Genomic DNA, 15,786 nt, shown 5'->3' with positions numbered 1-15,786 from the left:
ATATATATATATATATATATATATCAAAGTACCATCTATTGCCATGCGTTCACGTAGTTCCTGTTGCAGTCGACTCTGTCTGTCCTCCAACTCCAGCTCACGAGCACTGCAGAGAGAGAGAGGATCAAGTAAAATTAAATGGGAGATGAGGACAAATTACTGTTTAACTATAGAGTTTGCATAAGGTACTTTGAAAAATCTTTTATGTTCAAAGATATTGGATTCTTTGATGCCCCACATGGACATCAAGAAATCATCTGTGCCATTAAAGCACCATAATGCCCACACAAACACAAGCTTGTGGATGAGCAGATGCGCCTTTAAGCAGAGTACTTTGAGAAGAACTAATGCAAATCTTTTATCTGAATGAGTTGTTTCTGTTATTAAACTTTTTGCACTGTTATTGAAACGCTGGCCGGTAATTATATTCATATCATGGTTGCTAAATTGCCAATTCTAAAATTCTATGCTATGTTCTATGCTAAATAAATTTAAAGTAATACTTCAATTTTAACAATTTAAATGCTACAAATTAAATTAGGCATCACAAATTATAATGTACAGAATGAAAAATCGATATTCATTTTGAGTTATTTACTTAAATGAGCATTTCTACATTTATGAAATCTAAAATGTAGAAATAGATGACAAAGGATGCACAATTACATATACAATACTGACCGATTGAACTTTGAGCTGATGACAAATGTGACAGCCTAAAAATTCAACACTATAAAGACCCTCTTCTCAGGGAAAACCAACAAACCTTTTTTCTTGATGAAACGGTCCCTTTGTAATTTGGGTTTTGTTGATGAATCTGAACCTGAATGTATGGGCCATTTGGTGCTCGTCTTTACAAACACAGATGCACAGTTGATTGCATCTGAGGCACAGTCACTGTGTAATTGCACCTTGTATTCACACAAATGTAAATAGGACAAAACAGGATCTAATAAATGCATCGGGCAAAATCGTTCAGCACCATGCTGTTGCCTACAGCAAATTTACCTGTCAGAGATCATCAGTTGCTCTTGTTTAGAAATAGGTATTTGCTCCTTTTGCACAATGAATAAAAACCCAGACAATACACTCGAGTATGCTCGTTTTGCTCCTTTATTTGAAAATAATAAATAAATACGATTTCCATAAATTAACATGCAAGTTTTTATTTTTATATATTTTTTATTGTTTTAATAAAACATAAGTTCTAATATTTTAATATATAATATATATTTTAAACATAAGCTCTATTATATTTTACTTTTAAAAAATAGATTTTCATAAAATGATTGCTAATGTAAAAGTGCAAAACACCCCAACCCTAAAAATGTAATTGCCACTTCTAGAAAATATTCAGAAAATATTTCTTTCCACTAGTCAGCTGTTGTTAGAGAATAGGATAATCGGAAAATTAGTCTCCATATATACACGTTCTGGGAAACATAAGAAAGTGCAAAAGTTTCAGCTTATTTTATATGCTTTTTATTTTTGCTTGAGAATGAATTATATTTACACAAAAATCTTCTTCTTTTTTTTTTTTTTTACACAAGCAACTGTTAGTGTTTCTTTGTCTAGATTAAGGCGCTTTACACACAACCTTGCAAGAGCTAAATAGGCCTATTTGATGACCTGTCATGTTCTACATTTCATGTAGACTTGATTTGGGTGTGTACAGCGGTCATTAACATATAGCAAGCCAACAACACATTTTGGCCTGTGAAAATGTTGAGTGGCTAGTTGAGTGACTTTGGAAAACCACTAGCCACAGTGGTGAGTAAAAAAGTTATTGTCAAGCCGTGAATCTTAATCTGAGTGTCTACTCACAATATCATCAGCTCCGATTCATAGCGCACCAAGGCATTCTTCTCCTGGACCAGTTTAAACCATTCCTGCATCAGCTTTGGATCGTCCTTTTTACCCATTCCTGCAAGAAGCACATTGGAGAAGCATAAGGAACCTGGCAGTTAACCACCCACTGACACACAGACCTGACACAGACACCCACACAGCAAATGCGATGACAGCCAAGCCAGTATGTCTTTGTCAGGGCAAGAATAGGGTGGGAATGTGGAAGACCGTGATGAGGTCGAGCCTGCCGTGGTTCACAGAGGATGGCGTGGAGGTGCGACTTCTGATTGGACAGCATGTCATGATCAATGCTGATCAGACTGGACTTCTGAGGCATTTGGTCTTTTTCAAGGCAGTGGATATTGCCTCAAACTTTAAAACCTTTTATTTTTGTTCAGGACTATCTCTTTGAGGTGTGAAAGCTACCCAATAATACAAGGCAATGTCACAGGTATAAGTGAAAAAGAGTGAACATCTAAATTCATCTAAACTTTACCTTTGTGGGTCCGTAAGCTTTCTCCAAGGAGGGTTTCCTCCAAAAATTATGCAAGTTACTCAATTTTAGACCAATATCATGGCAATAAATATGGCATATCAAAGAAATGCTCCAGTTTTAATAAAAGTTCAGCTCTACTGACAGCATTGGTAGCAAAGTGTTGATTACCACAATAAATAATTTTGACTTCTTTCAAATTTCACATTATCTGACAGTAAAAAAAGGCAACTATCTTTGTTAAAGAATTATGCTAATTATTAATTTGTCTAAATAATATATAAACATAAATAATCTAAATTATATATGGGATTTGTTATATAAGGATTTAAAAAAAAGAAAGAAATTAATACATTTATTCAGCAAGGACACTTTAAATCTATCAAAAGTGACCGTAAAGATAATAAATGATAATTTATTAATAAATGTTATTTTCATGTTTACAACTACTGAAAAGATCCTGAATATAATTAATATAATTAATATAATATATATATATATATATATATATATATATATATATATATATACATATACATACACACACATACACATATTATGACTGAAGTTGGATTTTCCTCTATATAAATCATGTATTATATATTATACTGGATACATTCTACTCAAAAATGGCCAGTATCACACTTATGGCTTTGCAACTGTAATTTACCACAATCACAATTTTTGCATGTTATGAAAAAAAAAAAAGTCAAAATAATTTCCTGTGGTAATCGGCATTATGCAACAAAAGGCTGCCGAGCTTGTATTAAACTTGGAACATTCCTTTAAAAAGTGCTCTTGGGTCAGACTCATGACTCAATATTCTTCACATGCACTGCAGTTAGACGTTAGACTGCATGAGGTTGAAAAAAGCCTCATGGTATGCACTGAAGTCCATGATCAATGCAGAATACTCTCACCGACTGTATATGGGAACAACTGTGCATGTCAGCCCATGCTAATACAGTCCCAGATGTTTATGAAAACCCTGTCTTCCATCCCTACACACACACATACAATAACACACAAGTGAAGCCAAGCACTGAGATGAGCCATCACATGGCAAACCTGGATGCAGCATGACGTACTTAGCTGACGGAGAGGCGGCTCTTGCAACACAAAAGGAAAAAAGACAGTACACACATAAATCGAATGGCTGCGCCCGCGGTTGCTGGCCTTGACTGTTTTAAACACACAGAGGCAAAGTAGAGGTCCTCAGACACAAAACCAGTGAGAGACAGGGACAACAGAGGACAGGGAGGCTAAACTTATCCAGTGGGACGCACTGTGAGTGGCCTCCCCCAACACTCAGCCCCATGCTTTCCCAAGAGGAACAGAGAAAGAAGAACCACAATTAGAACAGTCGTAGAACAACCACGCTAACGTTGTGCCAAAACGGCACTGTTAAACACAGGCACAGGCACACACACCAGATTACAAACCGACAGAAACACCATAATGTTGCTGAACATTCGTATTTTATTTAAAGTCAACATGAAATCTTATTCGCAACCATTGTAATTATATATCGTCAATGATATTTACGTTCCAAGCTGAAACAGAATATTTATTGAGAAGTACATAGTAGTAATAATAATACTTGTATTTTATATTGAATTTATACAATTACGTTATTACTACTAGGGATCGACCGATATGGATTTTTTTAGTGCCGATGCCGATACCGATTTTTTTTCATCAGCCTTTTAGCTGATGACCGATACGGGCTGCCAATTTTCTTGAGCCGATATTTGGAGATAAATTAAATAAAATTCTTAATTTAAATAAATTCTGAAAATAAATATTTAAGCATAAATCATTTTTTTACACTATTGCACACAGTATCAACAAGCAAGCAGCATAATAAAGTGTACACTGACTGTACTATACTTAATTTTAAAACTATTTACAACCTAGTCATTTAATGGTTACACTCTAAAAAATGCTGGGTTAAAAATAACCCAAGTTGGGTTGAATATGGACTAACCTAGCAATTGGGTTGTTTTGACCCAGCAGTTGGGTTAAATGTTTGCTTAAAACAACCCAATTGCTGGGTAAAAACAACCCAATCGATGGGTTATAACAACCCAATTGCTGGGTTAGTCCATTTTCAACCCAACTTGGGTTATCTTTAACCCAGCATTTTTTAGTGTGTAGGTGCACTTAACTTAATCTCTTGTAGAGCAACAGCGGTAATTCAGGAAAAAAATCTCCCAATGCTCTACGTGAAACTTCAGTCTTTCGACCTTTTACCATTATGTCAATTCTCAATTGATTTTGATTAATATGCGCGAGGGAGGGAGAGCAAGACAGTTTGAAGACGGTGAGAGCTGCCTGTGGACGCCTGTCTGTAAATAATGCAGGGATAAAAATATCGGCAAACGCAGCAGCCTTGTATCGGCCGATGCCGATACAAGTAAAAATCAAATATCGGCAAATATCACGGAAATATCGGCCCGATATATCGCCGGCCGATATATCGGTCTAACACTAATTACTACTATTACGTTCTTAAAAGTTTTTATTAAAGCATTAGCTGATGTCATTTTTATTTTCATTAATTAATTACTAGCCAAACATAGCCAAAAACATTATTTTCTCCTACATAGTGGCCTTGATCATGTTATACGAAAAAGAAATAGCAAGCTAATACATTTTGATGTAAGACTACCAAGGCAGAGCTGCTGCTGAAGAAATGAAAATGAATACTGTAGGCGAATATAGAACATTACCCATTCTCAAAATTCATTGTATTATATTGTAATATTTAAACAGTACTCAACTCAGAAAAATTGGTAAACGCATGACATCTTAAAACATCTAACAGCGCTTAGTAAAAGTTCAAATCTAATATGCACTGGATGTGATGTGCCTGATCAAATGACATGTCAAATGACTGAATGGCTGTTTGAAACATTTAAATAGTCTACTGTTCAGAAATAGAAAGTAGCGCAGTCTGCTTTGCTTACAGGGTTACGGCTGCATTTCTGCTGTCCTTAAGCGCCATCTACTGTCAGAGAGTGAATGAACGAGACGTTCATGCTTCTCATTAATGTTGGGGTCGTTTACATCAGAGATGCAAGATGCTTTTTTAAGGCAGCATACATGCAATATGGTAAATTTTAACTGGCTGATAGAAGATGCATTCTAAAAATCTAAATTAGTTTATTCCCATAGTACCTCATTTAAATGTCTTGTGGAATAAATTGCTTGGCTTCGAGCTATTGAGAGTTAAATTTGCACTCTCCTTTAGCTCAAATTTACCCGTTCTCTTCTCCCAAGTGACTCACCCTCCCTGATTCATTTCTCGGTGAAGTGCACACTGTGATGTACTATGTAAAAAAAGACATGCATAACAGTCAAGTTGTGAACTATGTAGGCAACTACCATAGAATTGTGCTACACAGCCTAAAACCATATATTTTTTAATCAAAGCGACTTAAATTTTGTTGCCTAGCAGAAGTAATACAAATATGTACGATTTTTTAATGCCCCGTGGGAACACTGCAAGGCAAACCTTTTTTCGTTGGAATAATGTTCACAATAAGTTTGTAAAAACGAATAAATAAATAAAAAGAAAAATTGAGATTTCATGTTGACTTTAAATTTGAGTGTAATGGTATGACAAAGACAACAAAACAAAAAACTACTAAGTTTGGAGACCTCACTTTCCTGTTGTGTTCCCCTTACACATGCTATCCTTCACAGCAAATCATCAGTGTTATGGAAACACATGAACACACAGTGAATATAGTCTATGGATTACCATGATGCAGCTCTGTAAAGGAGCAGTACGTTTGGGACACGTATTTGACAGTTTTAGAACTCGGTAAGAGCAAATGACAATCATGCTGTTATTTAAATTCACACTTATAGTCAGCAAAGCAGTTTCCCCCAAAATATATGCTTATCCTCTTTAGAATGTATAAAGTAAGGTGTATATAAAACAAAAGTATATTGAATATTAAAGGAAACCAAAATGTAGCTTCAACTTCTGTTGCTACTGCTGAGGGCTGGGCGATATTCCAAACATTTACCACATATTAAGTTTTTTTTTTGCTTATATAGAATTTTAATACTATCTAAACCTCGGTAACAAAAAAGTTGGATTCATTCACCTAAACCAGTTCTTTCAAATTGCCTGATTCAAATACTGATTCAACCCTTTATTTGGGTTAGCTTATACATAATCTTCCTGGGTAGGGTTGCACCAGTCGTTCATAAGTTCTTCTTAAATTGGAAAGTAAAGTCCAAGTTGGTTGCACCATTTGATCTTAAGGCAGAATGTAGCTAGTAGGTTGCAAGCTCTCTGTAAAGATGCATATGACGTTTATCTTCAATGATCCAATAGCAGCCTTCAAATACGAGAGCAGAAGTTGTTTTGAAATGCCATGTCTCGCGTAACTAATGGTAAAAATATGTTTCTATTAAATCCAACACTACTTTATCATGAATAATATAATAAGCATTTTATATGTAAAAAACATTCAGAAACGGTCTTTGAAACGAAATTAATAAGGATCAATAAATACATACTGGTCTAACAAAAAAATATATATCTAAGAAATGACACTTATTATGACTAATTTCACATGAACATAGTGATGCACACAGCGGCACATTGTTTAAGGCAGGTTCATATTGAAGAGCTTCTAACTAAGTAATCTTTTCACATAATGTTCTCATTCTTAAAATATAAGTGAGTGTAAATATCAGCATTATCGTATATACGTCTAAAGACTTGAAGTCTGTCGGGTAAAACAAGAGCTTATTGATGCAGTTCAGTCAGTCTGCTGTTTTATCCCAAACATTAATCCTGATCGGAGGAGTCTTCCGTAAATGTCTAGTTTATGAGCAGAGTTGCGCTTTAACTAAGTTTAATAGTGCAACTCAAAAATATTTAGTAGTGCGCAAGTTGTAACTCAGTGCCCATTTACGTCAAAACTAGGCTAAGTTGTAATGTATGCACAGCTGGTGCAACCGGCCTCTGTTTATTACAAAGAATTATGTTGGTGCATATAAATCAAATGAAAATTGTACTTCTTGCTTTCAATATTCTGAATCTACTTGGCAACTATGGCTATTTGGTAAAAGGCTGAAAAATATCGTCCAGCCCTACTGCGGTTACAAATTTGTACATCAGAAGCATTGACGCAATCTGCTGGGGGAAATCCACTAAGCCTGGACACACATGGGCAGAGGAGAGAAGTAGACTTTGTAGTTGGAGGGCAAAAGCAATACTCCACAGGTCCAGAGGGTTGTCAAAGTAACGCCGCTGGCCATGTTGTTATGAAAACACAGCTGGCCGGTGGCAAACATGGCGGGGTTTACGTTACCTTTAGGGGCACAGCAGGGGCAGAGGTACAGGGCTCTTCGGCGAGGGGTCCCGACATAGGGCTCAACTTCCACAACACAGGAAAGGAATGAGAGAGAGAGAGAGAGAGAGAGAGAGAGAGAGAGAGAGGAAGGGAGTGGTGGAGGTGACCAGAAGAGTGAAATCGAGAAAGAGGAGAGAAAGAAAGATGTGAAAGAGAAAAAAAGTGAGGAGCGAAATCAAAAAGAGAAAGAACTCTGGGGATAAACTAAAAGCAGCAGTGTGATGCGACATAGCGGGAGGAAATGGCACAGGACAGAGCGCAAACATGAATGAACCAAGAAAGAGAGGTGAAATATCACGCTTCTCTTTGAACTTTTCCTTTTGTGCACTATCGAGGGCAAATAAGTGGCGACTTAAGAGCAAACCTAATGTCTGCACGAGCTACATCAAAGGGGTACAGTATTGCAGCTGTTGGTCTCCTGAAAGTGGGGTCTATCCATACAGAAATTTTGGATTTTAGGGGATGTTTCCATTCAGTCTGGGAGCAAAATAAATGTCTCAATCCTCACACTACGTCTGATGTGGAAATCAGCAATCTATACGGCAGGTGTCAATCCAGCCACAAGAGGAAAAAGAGACCTAGACAAAAATAGCGTCAAATGAACTTGAGAAGAATGATTGGCACCAGAGTAAAGGATTTCGCCAATGATGCATGGAAGCAAATTAAAAGGCAGATACTTGTACAATTCGTTGTGCTCTGCCATGCTGGGGTGACAGAATGGTTTTTAAAATGCTGAAACAATTGGATGACAGATGTCGGGTAGTTCACAACAAGGGACTATCACAGAGGAGTTTGTCAGCGCAATCCTTGAAAGCCAGACTGCGACGTTTTCTGCATTCTGAAGCGGTTAAAACTAACCAGCACTAATACAACCTTGTCTTATGTGAAGGCAGAGGAGATATTTTTCCCCTTAGTTGCCTATTCTACATTCCTATCCTATTCTGACCTCATCAACACTTTGTGTAAATGGACATTAAAGGGGGTTTTTCACTGAAAGGATGCGTTTCCATCTAACATGAAACGAGCACTCCTCTTAAACCTCATCATCTCATATCGTTGGCTCGTCCTCTGCCGTTATGGGAAGAATTGGGGAACTAATTACCCATGAAAAGCAACAAGCTCGCATTCTTATGCAGACATGCATGGGAACGACCCACGGGAACCAGGCCATAAACAAAAGCACACTGATGCAAAGTTACACAGAAATCCAAAACAGCTTTCTGAAGTTTTTTAATTGGTTACAAAAATGGGGACAACTGTATTGTTTTGGATATGACAACCAAGATTTCCAGCCAAGACCTCAGAACGCAGTCATTTGAGCTAGGATTACGAGAAATCCACCAACTGTTTGCAGGTCTGCCACCAACTAGATTGTGATGAGAAAAACTCACTTTTACAGAACAATCAATCCAAATGCACAGCTCACATGTTAGCCACTTAATCTATGTACAGCTGTTAATAAAACAAAATAAAAATGTAGACACAAGCAGCAATTATGGGGTTGCAGCATTAAAATGCCAAAACAGAAACCTAATGAACTTTACCAAGTTTGACTCATTTTTGGATTTCAAAGGCTTTTTCCTTGAGCCAGTTTACCAGAACATTTATAAAATGTGGATATGTTGTACTTACCTTAGTTTTCTAATTAAATGATTGTTGCTAAATACTCTTAGCATATGTAAAGATCCATAACCTAACACCTAAAATAGCCCTTGTTACCTTTCAAGTACTTTTGGCAAACATCTTATTGCATTGAAAAAGATTCCTAAGTTGGTTAAACAATGCCTCAATGTCCTTTGAAAACAATGGGTTATTTATTCACCATCACCACGCTATCTCCTGCCTGCGTGTGTGATTTCGGCATGGCTTGCCTGTAACTTCACAGTATGATCAATGAAACGCAACACGATACACTCATTCAAACAAGCACTCAATAGATCGACAGTGTGAGATGTAAGGTTTGGGAATACAGTGAAGACACACCACACATGATGGAATCATTCTCAATGAGGTACAAACACTGGGATCTCTCGGGGTCCGGGGACCCCTTATGCAACTGAGCAGGTATGGGAGGAAAATATGAAAGCTAAAATGCTGGCGAGTAAAGCAGACAGAAACTGGCTCAACAAAAGGCTAGAGGGGAGGGGCTTAATCAGGATTTCAAGCTAGCTACATCTGTTTGCTTAAGCATTTTGGATTTGTTTTGCTACATATTAGTGGAACAGTTTTAGTTTGCAAACTAAGATCAAAACTGAAAACAAATTTAATGGCAGGGCCATTTGCGAGCGAGCAATTTGGCAAAAATTGTTTTAAGAAATCAGAGATTTTGCTTGGTTTAGACATGAATAATTTACGAATATATTAAATTATTAAATATATTTTATATTTGTACAATTTATTAATATATTTAAATAAAGTTAAAAAATGAAAATCGTTAACATTTAAAAAGTATATATTAAAAATGTAATACTACAAATATATAAAATACATTATTAAAATAAAAACGAAACAAACAGGGGAAAAAAAATACAAAATGCTAAATAAAAGCATAAACATTTCATAAAATATATAAATGATATGTAATTTAGAATTTAGGCAGAAGGGGGTAAATAAGGGAAGACAGGCTTCAGTAAGTACAGGGGGAAAAAGAGAGGGCGTCAGTTGTTAGTCCATTTCAAGCAACAGATTTGAAATACATACCGCCCAGATGCAAATCCAGGATCTCACTGTAATTAGACTCTCCCCAATAGTCTACAATAAGGATATATTAGAAACATGTTACTGCACACACAGGCACAGCCAGTAGCTTCAAGTCATGCATATGTTGCACACAAACACAGGCGCTCACGCAGTAAAGTGTGCCGAATATACATTTATCACAACTTGTTATTTGGCATGTAAACAAATGTAGTTAATTGCATTTATATTGCATGTCCTTTAATGGTAGATGGGCACATAGATTTGATGTTCCGCCACAAGGGCAGCACGGACTCTGGAGTGAGAGTATGTTTTTGCACCTAAAACAGCTTGTTTTTAAATTCCTGTCAGAGTCATCGGTAACACTACATTTCAATGGCCCACTTAAGATATTCTAATTACAATAAGCAACTTTGCAACTACATGTCAACTTATTACTAACCCAAACCCAACACCTAACCCTAATCTAACGGTCTACCAACAGTCTACTAATAGTCTAGTTGGCATGTAGTTGTAAAGTTACTTATTCGTTTGTGGAATGTCTAAAGTGGACCATCAAAATAAAGAGTAACCAAGTCATGTGTATATGAGAGAAAAAAACGTTTCTCAAACATTTGAACCCTTTATACTACAGATAATTTGTACGGCTTGTGAACATAAGTTACACTGAACAACAGAGCATGAATATAAAACATTTAGCAGACAACTTACAAGAAAGGTGTTTTAAGATTGACAAAATGGAACGATATAGATTCAAATAGCCTATAATACTGTTACACCCTGCGTCATTTATAGGGGACCACACCCAGCGAGGCGGTACACAAATCTATGTTTGGCGTGATCAGACTGAAGGGGCATGCAGTTGAGAGACACATGAGGAGAGACGATGCTCGGCATGAGGATGGCACGATACGCTGGGACGACTACAACACCTACTAGTTATCACCATGGATACCTGAGCGTCTCTTACGCTGTTTTGGACTAACACTAGAACCTTTATACAACCCTTAGAGAGAGTAAAGGATAAAAAGAGATTAAGAAACACTAGACATAAAAGATGGGGGGAGAGGGGCAGGAGAGAGAGGAAACAATAATTGCAAAATCAAATGTTTTGTTTTACTGCCAATAACTACGCTACTGTGAAAAAAATCACAAAATCACACATTTCATACAATTGTATTTGTTACAGCTACGGCTATTTGAATTTATTAATAATATTTGCCCACATTTTGCAAAAGGAAACAATTATCTTTGAATCCAGTAATGAAAAAGATTATAGCAATTAATTTAGCTGTTACTGTAGCACTTATCGAATGGGTAGTTTTTGATAGCCCCTTGTCATGTCCAATTCAATGCAGAAAACACAAAATAATGGTCATGGGACTGACAAAACATTAATTCTGCAATCTCTTTATTTGACATGTTCGTACTAATTTAAAGTGAATAAGGTTTTTAAAAAATATTTTATAGAGATGGCTGGGGCAGATTTCCATTTGTATGTCAGGTACAAATCCTTTGAATGAATAGATTTTAATTTTATTTTTTTCATGTAAAAAGGTGTCCAAGACGACAAAAAATAAATAAATGCTTGCAGCTGGAGAGTTAAAAAAGCAATTTTGGCGAATAAATAATTTAGAGCTGAGCATAACGGGGGAAAAATTATATTCACTACAAAAATATCTATGACTTTTTCATGACTTTCAAGGTTTTATTAATTGTAATGGCCTATTTCAAGCCTGGAGATCACAATTGCAACATTCCCTGATATTTCCAGGTTTTCCATATCCATGGGAATCCTGAATGTGATGCTAATGTTATATCTTGAGGCTGACATTGAGGCTGACGGAGTGAAATAAATTTAGTAATGAGATACAAGCTTCTAGCAAGTTTTGTATAAATGAAAAAAGCGGATCACATTAGTATGCATCAAATACTCAACCAAGGTAATGAAATAGCTTTTAATCATAAGCCAAAGGATGCATAAACATCATTTTACTTTTAAGTCTGCACTGTAGTTTGAAGCTTGAAGCTAGAAACAACAGCAAGCAGCACTCTGACCTAAAGGTCAAAGAATAACTTCATAGAAAAGCATGAGTTATGAAGATCTGTTCCGAGGCTTTAACCCTTCAGCAGTGCATCTGGATCATTTTGATTAAAAAAAAATGAGACAAAGAGAGAAATACCTGCTTCCCCTCGCAGCGCCTTTTCCACCGCGACACCTCTCTCCTCTAACTGCCTCTGTTTCTCTTCCACCTGCTCCAGCTGCCTCTGAATCATCTGAGGAATCCAAAAGCAGCTTCTTGGTTGAGTTCACACTCTATTATTCTGCATGATAATGGCTGAAAATCAACTTTCTGACAAACTCATCTAAAAAAAGTCATTAGTATGCTTTCACCTGGGCTCTGTGGAGTCTCTTGAGCTCCTCTTGCTTGGCCTGCCTCCGTGCAGCTTTTTGTACTCTTCTTGTCAGCTTGGCATTGAGTTCCTCCTCCGTATATGTCTTCTGCAATAGGAAATTAAAAGTCAGAACGAGCGCTCCTGTAACCCGCTTCTGGGGCAGTTGAAGACGGATCCTTGTCTGGTATCTCATGGACATCTACGCCAGGGGTTTGTGTAATAAATTACTACAGCCATCTAAAACAGAAATGTCAAAGCTAGTCCACTACTACAACATACTGAAATACTTCTGACGTACAATTCCAAAGCACCTCTATATCACAGTTCAAGTAACTTTTTATCACATTTATGGTACTGTATATACCTCAATATACTGTATATCACAATGTAGAATTTGTTGCAAATAAATTAATAAATGGCTTAAATATATATTATAATGCCTATTTTTGGAAAATCCAGTTAATTAAATAAGAATATTATTTAGGGGTATAACGGTACCCTCATGTCACAATTCAATTCATATCACGTTACTGATTCTCAAAGACATATGGTAAAAGGTTTACCAAAATAATTTACTGACGATTTAAAATGCTAAATTTGGTATTACATTGGGGGTGGAAATGAATAGGCTTGGACTTGGTGCTGTCAATGCAATGCACGATATGCACGATATATACGATATATTGTTACACCCCTAATATTAAGTATATAATATATTTGGAATAAGCACAAATTATAGGTAGAAAAGATTAATAACAGTACTAACATTATAAAATAGAGAGTAGACAAATTTAAAAAAAGATAGATAGATAGAAAGAAAGATAAATGGTAGATAGAATGATAGATAGATAGAACGGTAAACGACAGACAGATAGATAACCGTACAGTACCGTGACTAATGTCATAAGCTCTTGTTGTCTGTGCATTTCATCACAATTGCAAAGAGCCAATAAACAAAAGCGTATGATAGACAGAGACAGAAAAAAAAACATTGACTCTGGAGCTGCTTCACGAAAGTCTAGTAAAAGCTATGAAATGAGAAAAACGAGCTGCATGTGAACCAGTGAGGTAACCATTATAGAAAACGGTATGCATGTTAACAGCCAGAAAGCCTTTTGAGAATGTCATGTGATGCAGTTAAATCCTCCAGCAGAAAGGGGGTGCTTTAGCCGTCACCATGCTGCAGAAAACTGTTAGTAATAAAATAAAGCAATCTTCGGACCAACAATAACAGACAGGGGTTAGGCATGACGGTGTGATACGACATGCGTAAAATAGGTAACCAATGGGAATGAATGAACACACTACCTTTGTGGCATACGATCTCTTGAACGCCAATGCATGAGGTACATAAACAGACTTAGACAAATAAATTGGAAAAAAGGAAAACAAAACAAAACAAAATGTATGCGATTAGATGGGTTAATGTACAATTAAATCAAATCAGGATTCTACGTCAACACAAACACAAGACTAAACATTTAGGGACATTGGGATGAGTGCACAAGTACAAATTAATGTGATGGTGTTTTGTGCAACACAATTATAACTCGGGGTCCAAAATTAACATTTGCCAACCAAAATTGTTCTCTACAACCTCATGTGTCAACACAGACGGTGTGTAAAATATTAATCACATTAACCAACTATACAACCAAATATTACCTATGGCCAAAACTTTTTACACTGGCAGGTATGGCAAAAAGTTAATTTTGGACCTTTTGGACTACAAGATTATTCTAAAAGACTTGCTAGTGGATAAGAGTACATCAGCTACTAAACCAAACATAACTCTAAATGAAAATAATGAAGAATAATAATAATTTGGACAAACTCATAAAACACAGCTTCATATCCACAACTAGACAGATGAACACTGCACTCTAAAGTGCCTTTTTATTCTATGAATTCTGGAGAACACTATGACTCTTTGTTCTTCTAAGCATCTAGCACCAGCCTATCTCTATTCACCCTCAAACAAATGCACAAGGCGGCTCGATTTCTTACAGGTTTCGAATGAAACACAATGCTGAACAATATTATAATTTTTATATGTTTTAAAAATATATATTTACTGGTTGTTGGTTTTTTTTTTGGCATAGTGTTGCATTCGTGTTATGTCTGAAACCCAATAGCTTCGAGCTGTTGTGCAATACATCATCACTGAAATACCTCTTCCTCTTTTCCTTTCTCCTGTTCCATATCCTTCATTTTCACCCTCTTTTCTTTGACTCTTCTTTCATTTTCCCTCTCTTTTGACCTTTCCTTGCCCTTTCCTGTAACTCTTCCTTTTTCCATAGCCCTGTCCTTATCTTTGGATTGTTCATCTTTAATCGTCTCTTTTGTCAAATCTGACACCAAGTCAAACAGGTCCAAATGGCGCTGAGAACAGTAAAAGATTCAATTAAAACTCGAAAAGCTTCAGAAAGAAAACATTTGACTCAAATGAGAAAAAAGAAGCTCTTTAAATATTATAGACTTACATCTCCCTTGGACTTCTGAGAGGATCTTTCCAGAACATCGTCACAGGAGAGATCAGAGTCCTCAGAAAAGCTGAGATTTCTCCTCAGACGTAAATCTACATCAGTAAATTAAAGAGAACTTTGCATTAGAAAATCACCAGTTGAAAGAGACTGAGAAAACGAGAAAGTTAAACTAAACCTAGCAAAATTCTGCAAGATTTTAACATAACCCATGAGGATCCTAAGTGAGCCGTCTGACTGTGCGCGTTTATTTCACAAGCTTCAAATCGGATTTCATCTTTTGACATGTGCACACCGCTCGAATTTACAGAGTTTCCCCGCTTTTGTCGCACTTAATATTTATCTATTTTGGGTGCTAATTAGGAGACGACGAGCACACAAAGTTTAGCCATGATGCTTATATTAATCAAGCAGTAAAAAATGTCCCGTGCCCAAAACAAGGAGATGAGAGTCAGAAGCAAACTCTTGTGGGACAACGTTGCCTGCACCA

The 15,786-nt window shown here is 36.5% G+C and overlaps 1 protein-coding gene across 21 annotated transcripts in view; it reads right to left on the bottom strand.

Annotated features, from left to right (window-relative positions):
• Positions 1-15,786, bottom strand: part of mical3a (microtubule associated monooxygenase, calponin and LIM domain containing 3a) — a 132,055-nt gene that overhangs the window by 2,926 nt on the left and 113,343 nt on the right. For 15 of the 21 annotated variants that reach the window (XM_079825458.1, XM_079825477.1, XM_079825472.1 and 12 more), the window contains 8 exons: positions 15,297-15,391; positions 14,986-15,195; positions 14,122-14,172; positions 12,812-12,919; positions 12,600-12,693; positions 10,420-10,470; positions 1,825-1,924; positions 33-106 (listed from right to left, as the gene is read on the bottom strand). In XM_079825458.1, the coding sequence (XP_079681584.1) occupies positions 33-106; positions 1,825-1,924; positions 10,420-10,470; positions 12,600-12,693; positions 12,812-12,919; positions 14,122-14,172; positions 14,986-15,195; positions 15,297-15,391 (783 nt within the window). Of the gene's footprint in view, positions 1-32; positions 107-1,824; positions 1,925-6,399; positions 7,744-10,419; positions 10,471-12,599; positions 12,694-12,811; positions 12,920-14,121; positions 14,173-14,985; positions 15,196-15,296; positions 15,392-15,786 lie in introns of those variants that run through there. The other 6 variants (XM_079825475.1, XM_079825474.1, XM_079825461.1 and 3 more) reach the window with 6 other exon arrangements.

This window comes from Gobio gobio (assembly GCF_949357685.1).
Source record: "Gobio gobio genome assembly, chromosome: 9".
Taxonomy (NCBI): Eukaryota; Metazoa; Chordata; class Actinopteri; order Cypriniformes; family Gobionidae; genus Gobio; species Gobio gobio.
This window is presented reverse-complemented; position numbering and strand designations above follow the sequence as displayed.